This window comes from Podarcis muralis, chromosome 10 (genome assembly GCF_964188315.1).
Source record: "Podarcis muralis chromosome 10, rPodMur119.hap1.1, whole genome shotgun sequence".
Lineage (NCBI taxonomy): Eukaryota > Metazoa > Chordata > Lepidosauria > Squamata > Lacertidae > Podarcis > Podarcis muralis.
In genome coordinates, this window is record NC_135664.1 from 41,219,122 (window position 1) to 41,239,442 (window position 20,321).

Consider the following 20,321-nt stretch of genomic DNA (forward strand, 5'->3'; position numbering starts at 1 on the left):
GCCCAATATAGTAGCTAATAGTTGTGCAGCACAATTTTATACTCTGCAGTAGCTCTGGTAGGGCAACCTAAGGCTTATACGACAACAACTACAGCAGCGTTTATGAGTTATGTCAATTAAGCACATAATTATGTTCTATGGCTGTACCCATAGATATTTGGTTCTGCTGGTATCACGTTTTGCTAGACTGCAATAGTGATTGCTGATACTGTATCCCATACCTGTCAATTTTTGCTGCTACATGAAGCAATTTCTCTGAGACCTGCCAAATTTTGAAGTATTTTCCACAAAATTTTAATAGCACAAGCTACAGTGTGTGTGTGTGTGTGTGTGCGTGTGTGCGCGCGCACACACACACACACACACACACACTTATCAGACACAGTATTTTCAGCAAATTAAAATTGGGTGGGTGATGCAGTTTTCTTGATAGATTGATAAAATAACCAGAAGCTATATTAAATTCAATCTCCTTGACAGTGTTCGGTGTGCCCTTCATTAGTTGACCCAATACTGTACTGTGCTGGTCTTTGTACATTGATGATTTATGCATAAAGAACACTTCAACATTCCAAGTGCTGGGCTGGGATGCTTTCTCAAAATTAGTATTTCCTCATGCATGAGATACTCCAGCTTGGCCTGTGAAAGGGTAGACTAGGGCACCTTGTTGCAAGTGGATTTACTCACTGTCACCGATTATGTACTACAGCCTTGCTAAGTAAAGCAGCAGGCTAAAAACCTTCTCACAAGTATATTTGCTTGCAAAACAACGCATCAGCCTGCTATTTCAAGTGACAAGCTGAACCATGTGCTTTGAAAAGTCTGTCCTGACATCAAAGAATGCTGCAGGAAAAGACAGCAGCCTGCAACTGAACTTATGTTTGCCTCTCCCACTCTCTGCTAGGAGAAAACCATGGTATTGCTGGTTCAGCTGTCTTCCTGTATAATGTTATATGCAGTGGTTCTACAATATTGCATTTGAGGACCTAGTTGACTGGATTATTTGTATAGTAGCCAATTTAAAAGAAGTATAAAGAATTTTTATTTGTGCTGTGAAGCCTAACAGTCTTATTACAATAACATATTATCTAATTAGAAGAAATGTGGTTTCTGTTCCAAAGGCAAATGAGATAGTTTACATATATTAGCCCGTCACAAGACACTTTATCTTCACACTTTACAGGTTAATCACTTTTTGGCCTTGGGTTCAACACAGTAAAAACAAACAAAAGATAACCATTTTGTTAAGAAAGGCAAATTGAGTCAGTTCTTGAAAATACTGTAGTCTTTCTAAAGCCTTCCTGGCATTGCAAGAGTAATCTTAAGCACTTCATAATCAGAAGCATGTATTAGCCAGTACACAGAAAGAAAACCCTTTATTGCTCTCAGGTAATTGCTGTAATCTGAATCCACATTACAGTTGTTGTAGCTTACACAAAGATCATCTGTGGGTGATCTCAAATTGTTTTGGATGTATTAATAGATTTTAATCAGAGGGGGTTCTTTTTTGTACAGGAATGTGAATCAATGTTTCAGTAGCCAGGTGATAATAGTGCAGGGAGCTTAGCAATGAAGAACAATATGTACAAAATTGGGCATGTGGGAACTATTAAAACCCATCAGTTTGTACAAATGCATTTGTATGAAAATCATAGTGTTCCCAGCTGGAGGCATATTCTGGAGTACCCTGAAACAGCTGCAAAACTCATAACTGGCAATCTTAAATGCAGACAGCATATCTGAAGCTTAATACTGTACAACAGCCCACCAAACCAGAACTACTGTTATATTAAAGGAAACTGGATATATTTCAGTCTTGTTGGTCCCAGAGAAGCTGAATATTTTGTATCTTACAGGATCTGAAACGCAGGAAATTATTTTCCTGCTGGACACCTATGGCAATGAGACAGGATTTTAACTTTCTTTTGTTACTGTATTGTCTATTCCACCGCCCCATAATGATAAGTGAACAAACATAATAATAAAAATAAATTAAGTTCTTCCCCTCTCTAACCACTAGAAATCTACCAACTCATTTCCTCTTCCATCTGCGGCCTCCCAAGCCTGAGCAACATGACAGAATTTCTCCACTGTAACATGGAGTATTGCAAAAATACACTGAACACCTCCTTCTACCAATATTTTGCACAGAAATTGGGAAAAATAATACGTTTCAAGTTTAGGAATTAATGTTGGAAACTATTTGTTTACTTAAGTCCCTATTCTCAACAAGTATTGCAAATCTTTGACTTCCAGGTTAAAGCTGTCACAACATCACCATTAAGATATGAAGAGGTCAGTTTAAAAATCTTTGCACCCATAAGTTTCAAAGTTCCTAATTACAATCCTGTAATATTCTTTCTTTTTTACATTTATATACCTCCCACACTCTGAAAGGAGCCCAGGGCAGCAAGCAAGAAGTGATAAAACAATATAAACATCTTAAAAACAATTCAATTACAGATACAGACTGGGAAAGATATCTTAAAAGACATGTTGAAAAAGAAAGGTCTTCAGTGGGTGCTAAAAAGACAAGAGAGATGGCGCCTATCTAATATCCAAGGGGAGGGAATTCCAAAGGGTAGGTGCTACAACACTCAAGTCCCTAATTTGTACATGGTGCAGAAGAGACCTCTTGATAAGATTGTAATTGCAAGAATTCCTCACCAGTGCTGGATTTAGGTCAGTGCAGGCAGTTCCCCCACACAAGGGCGCCAAGCCGAAGGGGCGCAAAACTGAGAAGATCCATTTAAGGTTGCCAAATTTTGGGCATGTGCAAGGAGTCATATTACGAAAGATTACCAAAGTCCACCAACCCTGTCCTCACTTGCAGAGCACATTGGGTATATAAGGTGTGAGGTGATCTTTCAGGTATCCTGGTCCAAGCTGTCCATAGCTTTATACACAAAAACAATTACCTTGAACTTACTGCAGTTGCTCATTGGCAGCCAGTGCAATTCTCTGATAGCAGGGTAATGTGTTGGTGATATCCTGCCCCAAGTGAGCAGCTGAGCCGCTGCATTTTGCACCAGTTGCAGCTTCCAGACCAATCTCAAGGGCAGCACAATATAGAGCATATTGCACTACTCCAGCCTGGAGGCTATCAGCACATAAACAACAGAGGTCAAGCTATCCCAGTCCAGAACAGTTTCAGCTGTCTTACCGGCAGAAATTGGTAGAAGGCACCCTTAGCCACTGGGGTCACCTAGGCTTCTAGCAACAAAGATGAATCAAGGGTCACCCCCCCCCCGACTACAAACCTGCTCTTTTAGGGGGAGCTCATCCAAAGCGGGCAACCACCCACAGTGCCTCCATCTTGCCAGGATTCAGTCAGTTTATTGGCCCTCATCCAGCCCAGACACCAGTCCATAGAACTGCTTTATCTAGCAAGCACTATTCAAGTATTATTGTATCAATGCCACATTTTCAGGATGCTCAGTTTTTCATGAGCATGCTGAAATTTTGTTGGTGCAAGGCTTTATTAATAGCCTTGTTCCACTGTAAATCCCTAGAGCACTTTTGATATCAGGAATTATAGGAAAAGTAACAGAGAACTAATGGAAAGGACCTGCCTACTCTCAATTCTCTCTGCTGGTAGAACATATTGAATGATAGGTTCTAACGAGAATTCCTACTCTGATGCTAAAAATGAACCACCGGTGGAGGCACAAAGCTCTGCATGCAGATTTCAAAACTTTAATTTTATAAGCTCTGCACTCAGCTCAACGCTACACTTCCTCAGGTGGGATAATAAAACGTTAATGTGTAAGGAAGTACAAACTCAACAAGCAATTAAAGTTCAAGCTAACGACTGAATTCCTTTCTTTTGCTTTTTTTATTTGAGCCGTTTGATTTAGCAAGTTCATTCACTGTAGCAAAAGGACTATTTACCGGGGGGTGGGGTGTATGAATAATTTCTTATAAACTGTAACAAACTTATGTTTGCATGCATCTCACAACTCCTGCAGGCACATTTGCTGAAATATTAGATAATGACCAGCATGGCCAATGGCCAGGGATTATGGAAACTGTAGTTTAGCAAATTTAGTAAGGGATTAAGGGAATTGTAGTTTAGCCACAAGCTTCCTGCCCCTGAGTTAGAACAAGTTCTTTCTGTACCCGATGGCTATGAACGGATGGCCACCTGGCCTCACTATGTACACGTGCTTTCTGTCACAAAAGCAATGGTTGTGCCTGCAGCATAGCATGGAGAATTTTAAGCAAGACAAGACTGCTTACAGTGGCATTAAAAATGGCCACAGCTTTTATTGACCAGAATGCTAGCAGAGTTTGGTGTAGCATAAGCTGAGGATCTAGTCACAGGACAATCTTACTACAAACTAGTACCGTGGCCCAGCCTGCATGCCAAATGCATGTTGGGGAGTAGAGAGTTGAAGGGATTTCAGGCCCACAACCATAAGAACCATGACTGTGAGCCTGTCCTGTTACCTGACTGTATGGCAAACATGCTAGTCTCCAAAATGGGCTGGGGCCTTGAAGGGACACCATAAAAGGTAAAGGTAAAGGGACCCCTGACCATTAGGTCCAGTCGTGACCGACTCTGGGGTTGCGGCGCTCATCTCGCTTTATTGGCCGAGGGAGCCGGCGTACAACTGGTCATGTGGCCAGCATGACTAAGCCGCTTCTGGCAAACCAGAGCAGCGCACGGAAACGCCATTTACCTTCCCGCCGGAGCGGTCCCTATTTACCTATTTGCACTTTGATGTGCTTTCGAACTGCTAGGTTGGCAGGAGCAGGGACCGAGCAACGGGAGCTCACCCCATCACAGGGATTCGAATCGCCGACCTTCTGATCGGCAAGCCCTAGACACAGTGGTTTAACTCACAGCGCCACCCGCGAAAGGGACACCATAATATCCGTTAAAGGATCCCCTGCTTACCTCTGCTGTTGATATAGCCAAGTGCTTTAAAGTGCCTGCAGTGAAAAAGTTGTGACAGAAATATGGAACACTGGAATTAAATGATAAACCACACATATTGCTATGAGGAATGTAGAAAGTTCCACATTGCAGAGACCATCCCATTGCCAAGACCAGCAACTTTGTCTAGAGTAAGGTAAAGGCCTCTAAAACGTGGGTTAGTATGTGGGCAATAGCAAAGCTAAAGCTTCTGTTTAGGAGTGGATCAGAAGGAAAAGGTTCTCTTTTGGGTCTGACTTCCCCCCCTCCCAGGACCCGCCCACTAAAACAGCCTGTTGCAGGCTGCAGCCCATTGGCTCCCGGACAAGGCCTAGTCACAGCATATTGGATGATACACTAGTTCATTACGCCACCCATATTTGCAGGAAGATATCCTTGATCCCTCCCACATTTTAAAGTGGTGAACTAATCCTGGCAAAATCATGGTAATAATTCAGGCAGCGCAAGACTTTCACCACCCAGAACGATTTAAGTATGCAAGTATTCACATGATACATTCTACTTATACAACTGTACCACCGAAACACACACACACACACGCACACACACCCTCTCACTCTTTGGGGGAAGGGGGAATCAATTTCATTTAAATGCATCTCTGCATCAAAACCTCCACTACATATTTGGAGGTGGCACAAACTCAAACAAGGCATGAGGCTGTGCCAGTTCTGTTTGGAGCCTAATTTCCTTTGGGATCTTAGAATGTCATGCAATAGACCTGTCCTTGGCACCTTTCCTCCCTCAGTCCTGTTTATAAGGGATTCATTAAATAAACCAGAACTGGAACATATATTATCTTGTAAAGGAGGGTTTGTTGTTAATCATGTATATCCAAAATCACATACTACAGCTTAACAAAATGTTTCTTGTACATGAAGAATTCCTCTTCGATTACAAGTCTATTGTTGCTGCAGTACTAGAAGGGTCTTAGCAGATGTGCTATTATTCTGTAATAATTTAAGTCATTTATCTTCAGCTTAGCAGTTTAACCATATTAAGTGATTGCTTAGCAATGAGAAATTGTCATGAACAATTCACGAAGTCTTGAGGCAATTATGGGTATGGTTTGCATAAACAACAGGCTGTGGGAAAATAAGCACACAGTATAATCGTTTCTGCATAGTTAGCGTATTTTGGTATTCTGGGGTGGGAACAGAAAATGTTCCCATCTAATTTTTAAAAGCAAACGGGTTTATCTTCCTACCCTGAAATTACATGTATTGGCTGTGGCAAAGACATCATTCTGTATTACAAATTTAACATACTTATTCCGTAAGCCAGAGCTGTATCACAACAATACCTAAATCATATGCCATAAGTGAATTAATGAAAAATGTATTTGTGATTTAGTTAAACCAAGTTTATATCAAGGACTAGGAAATTAAATGAGAGAAGCACATGCTAATGCTGAACTCCAAATCAAAATTTGTCTTAGGAACCAAAAAGGCATTTCTTTTTTCTTTTTTAATCATTTTTATTAAGTTTCCCATTTTAACAATCCAATCAAATCACATTGAATGTTCCAAATTATACAAATTATACAATACACATATCAAATAGTCCAAATATTCTGCCTAAATTATAATTTTTTTGTTGGGACTTCCCATGCTTCAAAAAGGCATTTCAAACACTTCAAAAGGAGCAATTTCTTAGCCCATTGCCCATTTCTTACTCAATGGCATTTAAGTCCAAGTACATTTAAATAGATTTCTCCAATTTATCCCTTGTTAGTCTTGTCCCTCCTCTCCTTCTGTCCACTTCCTTCCAAACTGTGACAGGAATCTGTATGGCATTTTTACTTACCCTGTAAAACAGGTGTGGTAAACCTTTATCTCTTCGGATGTTGAACTACAACTCCCATTAGCTCCAGAAAACATGGTTATTGGCCAAGAGGATGGGAGTTGTAATTCAGCAATATCTGGAGGGCCAAAGGGTCCCAACACCTGCTGTAAAATACCAAGTGCACTGATGCCACTAACTAAGATGTTGTTGTTGGTGGTGGTGATGATAATGATGGAGGACCAGCCACAATTTGCTGAATTTCCAGAAATTTTATAGCTTAAGAAGCCAATGTGAATGGCTGTATGTACCCTTGCTGTATGAACTAAGCATACAAACAGAATAATTGAGTGTATCATAGACTCATAGAATTGTAGAGTTGGGAGGAACTCCGAGTCCAACCACATGTAACGCAGGAATCTCAGCAAGCGGTCCCCTATCCAATTTGAAATCATACAAGACCCTGCTTAGCTTCGCAAATGGGCTAGCAGTGGGCCTAATAGATCATGTGTAACCAGTGTGATGCCCTCAACAAGTTGTTGGGCTACAATTCTCATCAGTCCAAGCCAGCACGGCCAGTGATGAGAGAGGATGGAAGTTGAAGGGGGATACTAAGTTGTAATAGTTTATGTTGGGGCAAAGGGTAGTATATCATATTCAAGGTAAGCTACTAGTCTCGTTATTAAATTGTTAAAACAGCTTTTTAATTATAAAAAGCAGCCATGAAAACCTTAGGTTCCCTAAGTGTTATCAATACTCTTAAGTGCTTCCTCTTTGGAGCCTGTTGGACATTAAATTCTGAACCAAATCCAAATGTGGGTTTTTGGCATTTTATTTTTATGCGATCATTTGAGCCGTTCATTCTGTTCTTCCAGGTTCATCAGTACTTTGGCAAACTACATTCAGTCTAAGTGTGGCCAAAAGGTTAACAAATGCAAATGATAGTTCCTTCAAAATGTTTCTGATTTGCAATGCAATTTTTGTAGAGTTGTACCCTATGGATCATGTAAGAGGTGCTTCAGATCTCCCAGTCAGTCACTTATCGAAAGGTAAGTCAAATCACCAATAGGAAAAATCTTTGATTAATACCCCTGATAATTCAGACAACAGGTTTGTTTGTAACAAACCATATTTAAAATCCAGTTCACAATTCTACAGGTCACAATTCAAACACCAATTTGACCCTGACACCTATTTTCAAGGGGGCCAGGAAGGATGTAAAGAGCAACCCAGTGCAAAAGAGTGGTGGAGCTTGCAGAGTGCTGGGCTGGAAACTCTGACTGGCTGAAAGTACAGCTAGCCAGAAGAGGGGGTAGAGATAGCACTTGGGGAAGGAAAAATAAAAGCAACTGGAGTATGGGTTATTGGCATTCAGTTGGATAGGGGTATATACCCTCTGAACTGTAATTCGCCCTGGCTGGATCAAGACACATCAAAGAAGTGTTTCAGTTAAACACGTTGTAAACTCTGTATGAGAAATCGGGTTGGCAAAATCGGAACTCCACAGCGCCATCTGGTGTCACTGTGCTATAATGCATATATAATGCATATAAAGCGTTTTTTCTTTGCCAATGTAGCTGAGTCCTCTGAGGAGATATCTACAGCTGAAAAGGAAGTCTCTGAGCTGGGGTGTTCTTTTAATAGTATATAGACAAGTGAGAACTGGTAGCTGAGTTAGAGAAAGGAGAAGTAGAACCGTGAAGGAACGCTCTACTTGGGTTTCAATTCAGTAAGAAGGGGATAGATATTCTGGAGAGAGAAGAGGAATTCCAAACCAGTTAGGAGGGGAGTATGTGGTGATCCCCTGGTCTGGTATACTAACAGAGGAGCCTCAGGAGGAGTGAGATTTATAGAAAGATGAGGAACTGACAGAAAGCACCAACTAGTTTCAGAACCTAAGTATTAAGACCTAAGCAGTAACAACTTCAATTAGTTTAAGGAATTGAAGTAAATATAAGCTGTGATTATGAAAAACATTGCCAAAAATGTGAATGACTAATCTAACCAGAATAAATATTATATGATTTATTTAAAAATTCCAATAGCAAAAATGTTTTCACATTACATAGTAATGGTTTCAGAACTACAAAAATACTTCCTCCCCCCAATCTGAAATAAACATCCGTTTGTACGATGCCCACAATGAAAACATATTTTGTTTAATGTTTATTGCTGCTCGCACTACCCACAACCTCTTTCTTTCTCCTCCTACCAAAGCAGGCAAGGAGGCCCAATCATACTTCAGTCCTCAAAGGGATGGAATTACTAACACTGCAGCAAACCCAAACACATTTGCCGAGAGAGACAAACCTATAATTCCCTCAGAGCAGCAGGGTCCGTGTGCCTGCTGAGACACCAGACTAGAGCTGTCTAATACAAAATGTCACATTTCAGCCTGAGCTCACTGAATGCATTTACGAAGTGATGCAATTAACTCTGTGAGAATAACTGTGAAAAACAGAGCCTTCTCATCCCTGTGAGCTGCTATAAGCTACTAAGCCTTTCAAATAATTGCTACATCCAGCAAAACACAAATAATGGCACACAGGAAAAAAAGGAACATGGAAAACTACTGTCTAACACATGTGACTTCACGTGTTCGCATGAATTAGCGCAAGAAAAATGGGAACATTATATCTATGGGATTCTATTTTACTGCATAATAGTCCATCATGTAATACAGAGTCTTTATATTACACTTTTCATTCAGCTTGTCAAAATGCCTTTTGGAGGCAAAGAAAAAGCAGTTACCCCCGTAGTCACAGTGTTATTATGCCTGCTAACATTTCAAAGTTATTTAATTCAAAATATGTATACACTGCTGAGAACAACACAGAAACTTGGCCCACTTTTCAACAACAGGAAGCAAAGGTTACAGCCTTTCTAATCCAATGTCAGACATGGAGTATTTCTGCAAGACACAGAACACACCAGATTTGTTTAAAACAGAGCAGTTGCTCTGTCTACACTGCAGCAAGGTAAAGGAAAGGGACTCCTGTCATTTGCACCTGCAGTGTACAATCCAAGTGCTTCTGTTACGCAAGACCCACGGAAATGAAGGAGGTAGTCCATTTCTATCCTGATCTTCCACCAGCACACCCAGGGAAACCCTCATGTGGCTATCCCATTTTATCCCAACAACAACCCTGTGAGGTAGGTTAGTCTGCAAGGGTTACTTGCTCAGGGCCATTCAGTCAGCTTCATTAAACAAAGATCTTCCCAGTCAAAGGCCAGGACTTTATCCACTGAACAACATCTCCTTTATACAGTGTAGAAAGAAAGTCTGGTGGCTTTGGCTTTTAGATTCCAGCGCCAGTCTTACCATTAGGCAGAATGAGGCGGCTGGTTTGGAGTGTCACAAAAGGGCAGCATATTCCTAAGTATTTATTATTGTGTTTTTACTGCCAGGGAGGAGAGAACAAATAGTACTTGTGGGATTTTCTGCCTAATGTGCCATAATAATTTGGCTTTCCTTTGATATTATGCACCTTAACAAGGGGGGGGGGGAGAGAGAGGGTTTGTCTCCGTTTGCTTCCTTGCTCAGGCAGCAGAATATCTAGTGCCGGCCCTGTCGGGTGCCATGGTTAAAAAAAATATATTCTTTTTGTTAAACTGGTAACTTCAAATACAATAGTATTTCCATTGATTGTGCTAAAAATGATGCTGATTTAAGGCCTTTGTTGTCTTTGGATATATAAAATAGAAAATAAAATAGCTTAATATTGTCATATCCAAAAAAAGGAATGCCTTAACCTTACAGTTTATTAGTAATATACTTCTCGAATATATTGCTTCGTATAATTTTTGTTTAGATTTAATTAGCATTTTCCTTATACAATAGCCTGGCTTAGCATTGTTATTGAACAGGGTGTCATGTTTAAAGGGTTAATGAAAATGGCACAGATTGAATCCTCTTTGAATCTGGTGTGTGTGTGTGTGTGTGTTTGGTTTGGGTTTTTTTTTGTTTTTTTTTTTTTTGTTTTTTTTTTTGGTTCTCAGAAAAATTAACTGAGTCCTGCAAAAGATTTTTTTTTAATTGCCATTTAAGGCAACAATATGTGTTTTACCATTAGCCAAAGCCTGTGACGTGATTTCAGAAAAGTAATTTATTTACATTTTAAAGTGGCAGGTTATTGCTAGAAATAGCATTTTCTTATCAAACTTTGCAGCCTTTTCTCTGTGACATGGTGGACCAATGAATCACTTCATCTAACAACTTAAAAAAAACAACCTGCTAGCTCAAACTAAGGATGTACCTAGTCCAGCATCCTGTTCCAAACAGCAGCCGATCAGTTGCTTCCAGAAAGTTTATGAGCAGGACATGAAGGCAATGTCTGCCTCTACTGTGTGTCCTCAGAAGCTGGTGTTCAAAGTACACTGCCTCTGTACATAGAGGTTCCATTAACTGAGCAGCGAGTTAAATCCTACTGCTTTGGCTGAGAACTCTGCTGAGAACAGGTGTGGAGCCAATGCAGGATTTAACCCCAACTATCAGATGACATCACAAGTGACATCAGCTGATAGGCAGGTGGCCTGGGTTTGGGGAAAATGGCCTCATAGGTTGTGTGACATGATACTTTGGAATACAATGCTGACAATTTTTCCCTGTAGTATTAGTTATTGTTAGAGAGAAAGAAATGTTTCTTCCTTGGAACTCTTTCTTTAAACCAGTGGTTCCCAACTGGTGGACCACGGACCTCAGGGCGTCCACATAAGCCACCCAGGGGGTCCCTGGCACCATTCACACAACAAAAACTGCCACTGATATATCAACATGGTATAATGGTTAGAGGGTTGGACTAGGACCTGGGAAAGCAAGGTTTGAATCCCCACTCAGCCAAGGAGCTCACTGGGTGAACCTTGGGCCAGTCACCGTGTCTCTTAGCCTAACCTACCTCACAAAGTTGTTGTGAGGATGAAATGGGAGGAAAGAGAAACATCTACACCACCTCGAGATCTATGGGAGATAAAAGTAATCTATAAATGTAATGATTAATAATAATAATTTCCAAAAAGTATGCGGTCTGTGGCTTGGCTTTGGAAAAACAGGGGATCTGCAGTACTGTACTTACCGTAGTTAATTTGGAACCACTGCTCTAGACCATTCAAAATTTGGTAAATCTCAAACAGGTCCCCTCTCAATAGTCTCATTTCTTAACAAAAAGCCCTAAGCACTTTAGCTTTGCCTTGTTGGGAAAAGCCACAATCTTCATGCTACTTAAATTGTTCTTCTCTTTTCCAGTTTTAATGGTATCTTTTTTTCATTAGAGGACCTGAACTGCCCTTCCAAACGCAGCTATACCACAGATTAGAGGTGACAGACGTGTAGTTTCCCAGAAATTGTTGGATTCCAATTCCCATCAAATATTGGATTTTGCTCTAGTATGCCTGACTTTCATCCAATTTGGAGAGATATTTCTGGAGTTCTTTTCAGCCTGCTTGGCTATTACCATCCAGAATAAACGGCTGTCCCCCACAAACTGGGCTACCACATGGCATACCTCTGATCCCAGATAATAAATTAAAATGCCATGGGTCCAAATCTAGATTCTTGCAGAACTCCACTACTTTCTTTTTTCCATTTGAAAACAGTTAAGTTTATTAACTCCATTTGCTTTCCTTTACCCAGTTACCGACACATAAAAGGACCTACCCTTTTAAACAGAACTCCATAAAAGGACTCTTGTCCTCTCCTACGGGAGCACAAAGTTTACTTAGGAACCTTTAGTGCTGGGTAAAAAGTGAGTGCATGACATCATCAAAAGCCTTTCCAAAGTGAAGGCAATATTATCTCTTCTTTTTGACTTTATTATTTGGCTGTATGAGATCTCTCAGATTTGACTTGATGAGGTCATCAAATCTGACTGACTGAAAAAAATGGCACCACATTGCTTTGGGAATTCTTGAGGGGCAAGGGGCAATGATACTGCTCAAATGTGAAAGAAGGGCAAGGAAGGGTTTTTCCTGAAACTTATTCACATATACTAGCCAGAATGATTAATTTCCCACAAATACAAGGCTTAAGGTAAAGGTAAAGATAAAGGACCCCTGACACTTAAGTCCAGTCGCAAACGCCTCTGGGGTTGCGGCGCTCACCTCGCTTTACTAGCCGACGTTTGTCCGCAGACAGTTTTTCCGGGTCATGTGGCCAGCACAACTAAGCTGCTTCTGGTGAAACCAGAGCAGCGCACAGAAATGCCATTTACCTTCCAGCCAGAGCAGTACCTATTTATCTACTTGCACTTTGACGTGCTTTCAAACTGCTAGGTTGGCAGGAGCTCAGACTGAGCAATGGAAGCTCACCCTGTTGCGGGGATTCGAACCGCCGACCTTCCGATCGGCAAGCCCTAGGCTCAGTGGTTTAGACCACAGCGCCACCCGCTTCCCTAATACGAGGCTACCTGCTGCTTAATTATTAAGCTAGACAATGTAAGCATGTAACCCAACCTTCACTAACCAGGTGCCCTCCAGATTTTATAATTCCCATCATCTGTAGCTAGCACAGAGCTGCAGCTCCAAAACACCAGTTTTTGGTGAAGGCTGCCTTAACCAAATAATTAAATAATCTGCCCTTAATCATGTGTTAGCCTGTGCATGTAAGGATTATCCACATGTAACCACAACAGGAAAATGGATGGTTGATCCACTTCAGCTTCCATCTGTGCCAACTGTGGGAACACCACTAAATTTCATAAAATTTGGGTTAGTCTCCCCCTCCCCAAAAGAAGTGCTAGCTGGCCACCATTCTCTGCACACAAAAAATGCCATTGTGGATGAAGATTCCAACCTGCCTGTTACTCATCTTAACAGGTGTTTCTTCATATTTCTGCTTCCCAGTTTTAATTAACATTAAGATCCCTTGTGCTTCTCTACTTAAATCTATTATTACGACAAGCTTTACACAAAACGAACAATGAAAAGTTGTGTTATCTAATAAACTATCTTCCTGCCAGTGAAATAATTCATGGCCACGCAACCAACAACAGATGCAGGCAGAACTGCCACACACCAACAATCCCTAAAGATAGCTCACGGCTGTTTCTCAGCTCTTATTCTTTGGCTCAGCGAAGGCAAGGGCAAGTTGCTTTCAACAATGCAACCCCTGTATCAAGTAGCTGCTGTCAGTGCCTCTTCTGTGTTTAAGTACAATGTAGAGAAGGATTCTTCTTAGCCAACCTGAAGTCCTTTACTTAAGCTTTGCAAGAGCCATAAACAATAGCATGTGCTATGAAGTTGACTCAGAGGCTGCAGCTAACATTACGTTTAAGTACAGGATTCCATGGCAACTAAAAGCACATACTGTAGTGAGGAGAGGCTTCTGCTGTAGATGGGAAAGTTTCGCTACCGAACAGCTCCAAGCTTAAATACCGTAGGTATTTACTGGGGAGCAATCTGATTCAATCCCAACAGGATTTACTATCAGGCAAATGCAGAAATGAGGGGGTGGGCAGATGGAAGGCTTTGTTGAACCCCAACACGAAACAATCTCAGACAACTTTAATCAATCATGTTTCAAGCCAAAAGAGTAGCTACATACAGTTGTGCCCTTCTTACTGACTTCAAAAAGTGCTTATGTTGAATAATCCTAATGCAAATCTCTCAAATTTTCCTCTGACTAGCACCACTGTGACGTAGCAGCTGCAAGATTGACACAGATTTAGTTGTATATCGCTTTAACCATTTCAAGTAGCACAGTGGATTTTTTTTCAAACAGAAGTTGCAAAATGGAGCCCACAGTCCTGTAGGTAAGCAAGTGCAGTTGCCACGAATAAGAAGTCATTCGCTGCTCCATGCTATGCGTGGGATTGATCACAGCAAACATTGTGAACTAGGAGGTTCATAATAAAAGCAGCATGCACAAATCTACATTGCAATGCTATACAATATTACTTAAGATTGTTTTTAAAAACACCTTCAGGTGATGCTGCAATTCAACTTCTAATTCAGAATCCTGTTCCATAAACCTGAACTCCTCTTAGGTTCCCCCACATTTTTTACTTCATCTTTTACTAGCAGGACCTAGTGTTTATCAATTTTTCCACCCAAAACTGACTCCTGGCATCCTGGTGACACACTCATGGCACACTAGTGGATCTCATCCCATGATTCAGAATATTTTTCCTTAGATGGCTTTAAGGAAACCGCTGGGCGCACATATCAGATCAGAGGCCTTAAGTTTGGACTGAGCAGGCTTGGACTAGATAACCTCCCAGTAAGATTGGCCAAGAGTAGCTCCAACCTACACACCTTCAATAGTGATGTAGAAGAGGGAATTTCAGCCCCAGCTTTTACATCTGACTATCCTGCCTACCAGGTCCCATGACATTCTCTAGTTCTGTGAATCACTGCACTTGTTAGATTCACATCTGAGTCCTCTTTAACTAGACACAACTGAGAATGATTGTACACAACTGAAAGACAAAGGAGGTTGGCACAAAACTGGTCACAGTGATTGCATCAGAGTCATAATGGGAATAACAGGGAACTACATTGACCTTAATAGGTTTCCACACACCTGGGCAATAGCTGTACTAAGAATCATACCCAAGCACGTGAATTCCTTGCAGGGAGTTACCAATTGTTCCCAGAAGAGTTTACAGTTACTAGGACTGCCAGGTGTCATTTGAGACATTTCCTTACCTCAAGACATCCAAGCATCACAGGTCCTGTATTTGTTGAATTTTTCAGCTCTGCGGGGCATATGGCTTCAGTGCACACCTCAAAACTCACCTGCAGAGCAGCGTTTTTTCTTTTATATGCAAAATGCTTCTCTGGACACCCTTAACATGATCATTTTGCTACAAGTTTAATATTGGAGAACTATTTTTGAATGAGTTGGTTTATCACCCCTTCTAATAGTGAACTCAGTTGCTGAGTGCAGGCAGGATTGTACTGGGGCAACTGGAAAACAAGCAGTCAGTATCAGCATGCTTGGGCAAAACCTAAGGTCTACGGAAGTACAAAAAATATTTAAGGGAAGTAAAAAGCAAATGCAAAACAATTTAAAAAAAACAACCACATACCCAGATGCTGAGTGACCAGAAAGTGCTCAGTGTCTGCTGAGGAGGGGAAAACCCAGAAAACCAAAGGAGGTGGAATGGAGTCTGCTGGAGGAAGTGAGGGTGGCTGCTCACTGGCACCCTAAACCCTGCTACAAATGGAGCACTGCAAGTCCTATTTGAATATTACAAATGAGAAAAATCAGGTACAAGGTCTGGAAGTCCCACTTCATGAGTCACAGCAGGAGCTGGCCAAAAGGTACTTCCTCCACTTCCGTATAGCGTATGAACTGCTTCTGCACAACATTCACGGGGTGCATCCTCTGGTCCACACAACTGCCCATGCCCACGCCTGAAACAGGGCAGGTGAACCACGCACATTCCACAACCCAGGATGCTCTTCTCAAGCAGTGGTATGCGCAGGTGGGCAGGGCTCCAGGTCCACTCCATATATGGGCTGCTGGGCATATTTGGATGTGCTTGGAGGTGCATCCATGAGAGCAGCACATGCCACACTCCAGCAGACTAGAAACAAAAACGACACCTTGCACGACAATGGGAACCTTGCCCATTGATTTGCCTGAGATTTTGTTTCGCGCCCTGAGCAAAAACACAGCCAACATCCAAAATGAGGTGAAGCAGTCAGGTCAGATGGCTCCGAAACAAGACCTTTCGCTAACTGCCTTACCAACAGCCCCCTCACGACAAGAAAGGCACATATTTGAAGATAAACATCTGCCTAGAGAAAGGTACCACTTGAGGCCGAATTACTGGAAACACCCCCCCCAAAAAAACCCCAAAGATTCCTCACTGTGAGGAACTGGGAGAGATTTTGGGGAAACTGCGCACTCTAACGGCCAGATCCCGCAAAAACGCCTAGGAGAGCAGAGCAGCTCCGTCTCGTGAGTGTAATAAATGGTAAAAGGGCGCCGGGTCTCTCTGTCACACAGACACAGCTTTCGTACGACCCACAGAGCCGCTCGCAAGGCTTGGGACACACTGTCCTTTGGAATAAAAAGACACCACTAGCCGGCAAGACACCGGAGAGCCGACGGAAAAGCCCCCTCTGCAATGTACCCTCTCCGGTGTTTCCTCCCTGTCAGGAACGTGTGGCAACCTCCCCATTTTATTTGCCCTAGGGGAACCGCACGGAGCAGGTGGTGGCCCTCCTTTCCTTCCCTGGGTCTCAACCAAACGAGGCTCCCATATGTCGCTGCCCCGAAGCGCGCCAATTCCGAACGCGAAGCCTCGCCGGCGCCGCGAGGGAGGGAGCGAGGGAGAGAGAGAGAGGCGCAGCTGCTGCTGCCCGGGATTCCTCTCACAGCCTTCGCGGCTGTGGAGAGAGGAGCGCCGCATCCATGGCTTACCTTCCTCAGCATGCTGGGCAAGCAGCGGCTGGGGCTCCTGGCTCCGGCCGGCTCTTCCTCGCCTTCTTCCTCCCGCTCCCCCCTCGGCCATTCAGCGGCGCCTTTCTTGCTGGGCGATTTCGCCAGCCCGAGGAGCGCACATTTCATGCCCGCCGAGGCAGCGGCTCCGATCCCGGAGCCTTCGCCCGCACATGCGTGTGGCAGCATGCACAGGGTCGCTCCCCCGAGAGCCAGGGCTGCCTCGGCTGCCGCGAGCCCAGCGCCGGCTCCTTTGGCTGGAGCGGGGCGGCGGGGCGCTCGCAAAGCAGCCTCCGGCTCGAGCACGCGGCGCAGCGGCAAGCCAACCAGGCGGCAGGGGCAGCAGCTGCTGCTGTTGCTGCTGCTTCTTGCCGGCCTCAGCAAAGCCGAGGAGGGAAGCGGGCGGGCGGGGGACTACCTCGCGCTCCCGCTCCCGCTCCCGCTCCCTCCGCCTGCCCTTAGCCTCAGCGCGCGAGCTCTTCCGCGCGCTCGGAAAGGCGCACTCGGAGGTGCCCAAAGGACGCTCGCTCGCTCACTCGCGCGCGCTCCGACGCCGCCGGCTGAGGAGGCTGGAGTGGCCGGGCGCTGCAGGAGCGAGCCGCTTTACAGAACGCGAGGCAGGGGAGGTCCTTAGCTGTGGGGACCACTCAGGGCGCACACGCTCATACACCCCCCCCAAAAAAAGAAACCACTTATCCAGTCATTTCTAACAGGGTCAGACGGAGCAGCGTGTGAAGCTGCCTCGTAGCCATACAGATAAACCTGGCTAGTCCAGAGTGGTCTTCCTGGCCCGGTCTTTCCCACTCCTGCTCTGCTGTTTGACGTCCTTTGGCTGGAGCGTTAAATGCACGGCTTGGGGCCCTTCTACCGAGCTTTGCCCCCATCCCCTCATTGGCGTCTCCCCCCCTTTTTTTTTTAAGTGCAGCCCCCCTCCCACCCGAAGGAAAGCTCCTGCAAGCGTGCAATGACACGTCTGACAAATTCTGGTCACGCTCTGTGAGCTTTTCTTCCACACTGGAGCGTCGCTTTGGTCATTAGCAGGGCAAAATGAATGTTGGCCTCGGTGCAGCAGAGGCTAGGCCTTATTGACGTTATTGCATTTATGTTATTGCATTTATATCCCACATTTTCCACCAGAAAGCTCAAGGGGAAGTACATGGTTCTCCTCGTTTAATCCCAACAACCCTGTGGGGTAGGTCAAGATGAACAGCAGTAATTGGCCTCAGGTCACTCAATGAACTGGGGGGCGGGCGGGACTTGAACCCTGGTCTCCCAGGTCCTGATCTGACACTCTAACCACTACACCATGTATGTTGAAGGACTGCCTAGAGGGCAATAGATGTAAAAAGTGGCAGTAGTTCTTGGGCTGGCATGGAAATGAGCCTGGTCATCACTGCATCCTTCCTCATCTCCTCCCCACTTTTTTTCCCCTTAAAAAAAACCTCAGTGGAGCAGCTGTACATGTGAGTAGTTACATAACCGTTTTGTTAAGTTTTCCTTAAAACTTGTATAAGCCATTTCTACAACAAAATTGTGCCTTTTCCCAAGTAAATGTGTTTGGTTAGCATCGGGGCAGCAGAAGCAAACTCCTTTTTATTCCTGTAGTGGCACTCCTGATGGTACTACGATTTACGGTAAGTGAATTTAAACTGTGAAATGGGCAGATGCTCAGAGTATTCCACCACCACTCCTCATTCATGCCTGGCCAACAAACCTGTGTGTACTCCTACTTCAGGAGTGTAGGAGCAGTTGTAAGGGCATGGAATGGCAGTGATAGAGAATGGTGTGTGAATGTATGTAGAAAGAAACTACAGTACTGTACAAAGGCAAAATTTGCATTTGTTGCTCTGCCCACTTTTTTGCCTCCAGCTCCACCCACCACTGATATGTGGCCTTTAGAAGGTTCCCCACCCAGTTACCCAGTTTCAGTTGCCTCTTGTTACTGGATCTCTATGCTGTTGCAGTAATCACTTAGCTTTTATTTTCAGTTTTTATGTGTTAGTAACCAGCCTGGGTGGTGCTGGAGGAGACTCTTGAGAGTCCCATGGACTGCAAGAAGATCAAACCTATCCATTCTTAAGGAAATCAGCCCTGAGTGCTCACTGGAAGGACAGATCGTGAAGCTGAGGCTCCAATACTTTGGCCACCTCATGAGAAGAGAAGACTCCCCGGAAAAGACCCTGATGTTGGGAAAGATGGAGGGCAGAAGGAGAAGGGGACGACAGAGGACAAGATGATTGGATAGTGTTCTCAAAGCTACCAGCATGAGTCTGACCAAACTGCGGGAGGCAGTGGAAGACAGAAGTGCCTGGCGTGCTCTGGTCCATGGGGTCACAAAGAGTCGGACACAACTAAACGACTAAACAACAACAACCAGGTGGGATCACCTCTGATGTGACGAAGGGTGTTCTATAAATGCAGCACGTAACTAACTAAATACATCTGGTTTGAGGTCGATGGTTTATTTTTATATGATCATTTATTTCCTGTTCCTAAGAGAAATCAAATGCGTTGTAATTACAGCTATATGCGCTTAAAGGTACATTATGCTATCAATCTACACTTATACTGACAATGTCATTTTATTTTTCTAGTAGAACCACTGTCACCCCGTCCTCTCCCCTAACACGCAACATTGTGTGATGTCAGTACATATTGTGATGTCATCACCTTGCTTTATTTTCTGAATTGATCTGATTGGAGACAAGGGGCCTTGTTGCCATGACAATGTTGTTGTATTGACGCTCGCAGGAAGGAGAGTGGTTTGAAGTGTGCGGATTGCCCTTATATTTCTGTACTTTTAAAAGCCACATGAAGCTTGGCTGGAGACAACATCATAAGAAATATCTCTGTGCTCAAGGCACTTACAGAGAAAATATATTGAGTTTTATTCACATTTATTTATGGAAAGTCAATATGCCAAAAATAGATGCACTCTTCCAGTGTGATAATAGAGTGTTCAAGTGTTGTAATGTTCGATGGGGCTTATTATCAGGTAAGTGTGACATGTTTGCAGCCTTAATATACTAAAATACCTTGGTGGTTAAAGGTATAAATATATAAAATTAACATAAAAGTTTAATGTTCTAAGGTGAAATGAATCATGAAATTCTAGAAATTAAGAAGGTATGACACTAACAGGGATTTTGGTTTTTCCACATTTCATTAGGTATAGCATATTTTTTAAATAAAAAATTTAAAGCACCAACACAGTTTTAT

The 20,321-nt window shown here is 43.2% G+C and overlaps 1 protein-coding gene across 2 annotated transcripts in view; it reads right to left on the reverse strand.

Annotated features, from left to right (window-relative positions):
• TMCC3 (transmembrane and coiled-coil domain family 3) overlaps positions 1–17,475 on the reverse strand; it is a 106,425-nt gene extending 88,950 nt beyond the window's left edge. Inside the window, exon 1 of one of the 2 annotated variants that reach the window (XM_077934814.1) lies at positions 17,085–17,475. In XM_077934814.1, coding sequence (XP_077790940.1) covers positions 17,085–17,291 — 207 coding nt within the window. In that variant the 5' untranslated portion in view covers positions 17,292–17,475. The remainder of the gene's footprint in view (positions 1–17,084) is intronic. The other variant, XM_028747693.2, reaches the window with a different exon arrangement.
• Between the last annotated feature and the right edge of the window lie 2,846 nt (positions 17,476–20,321).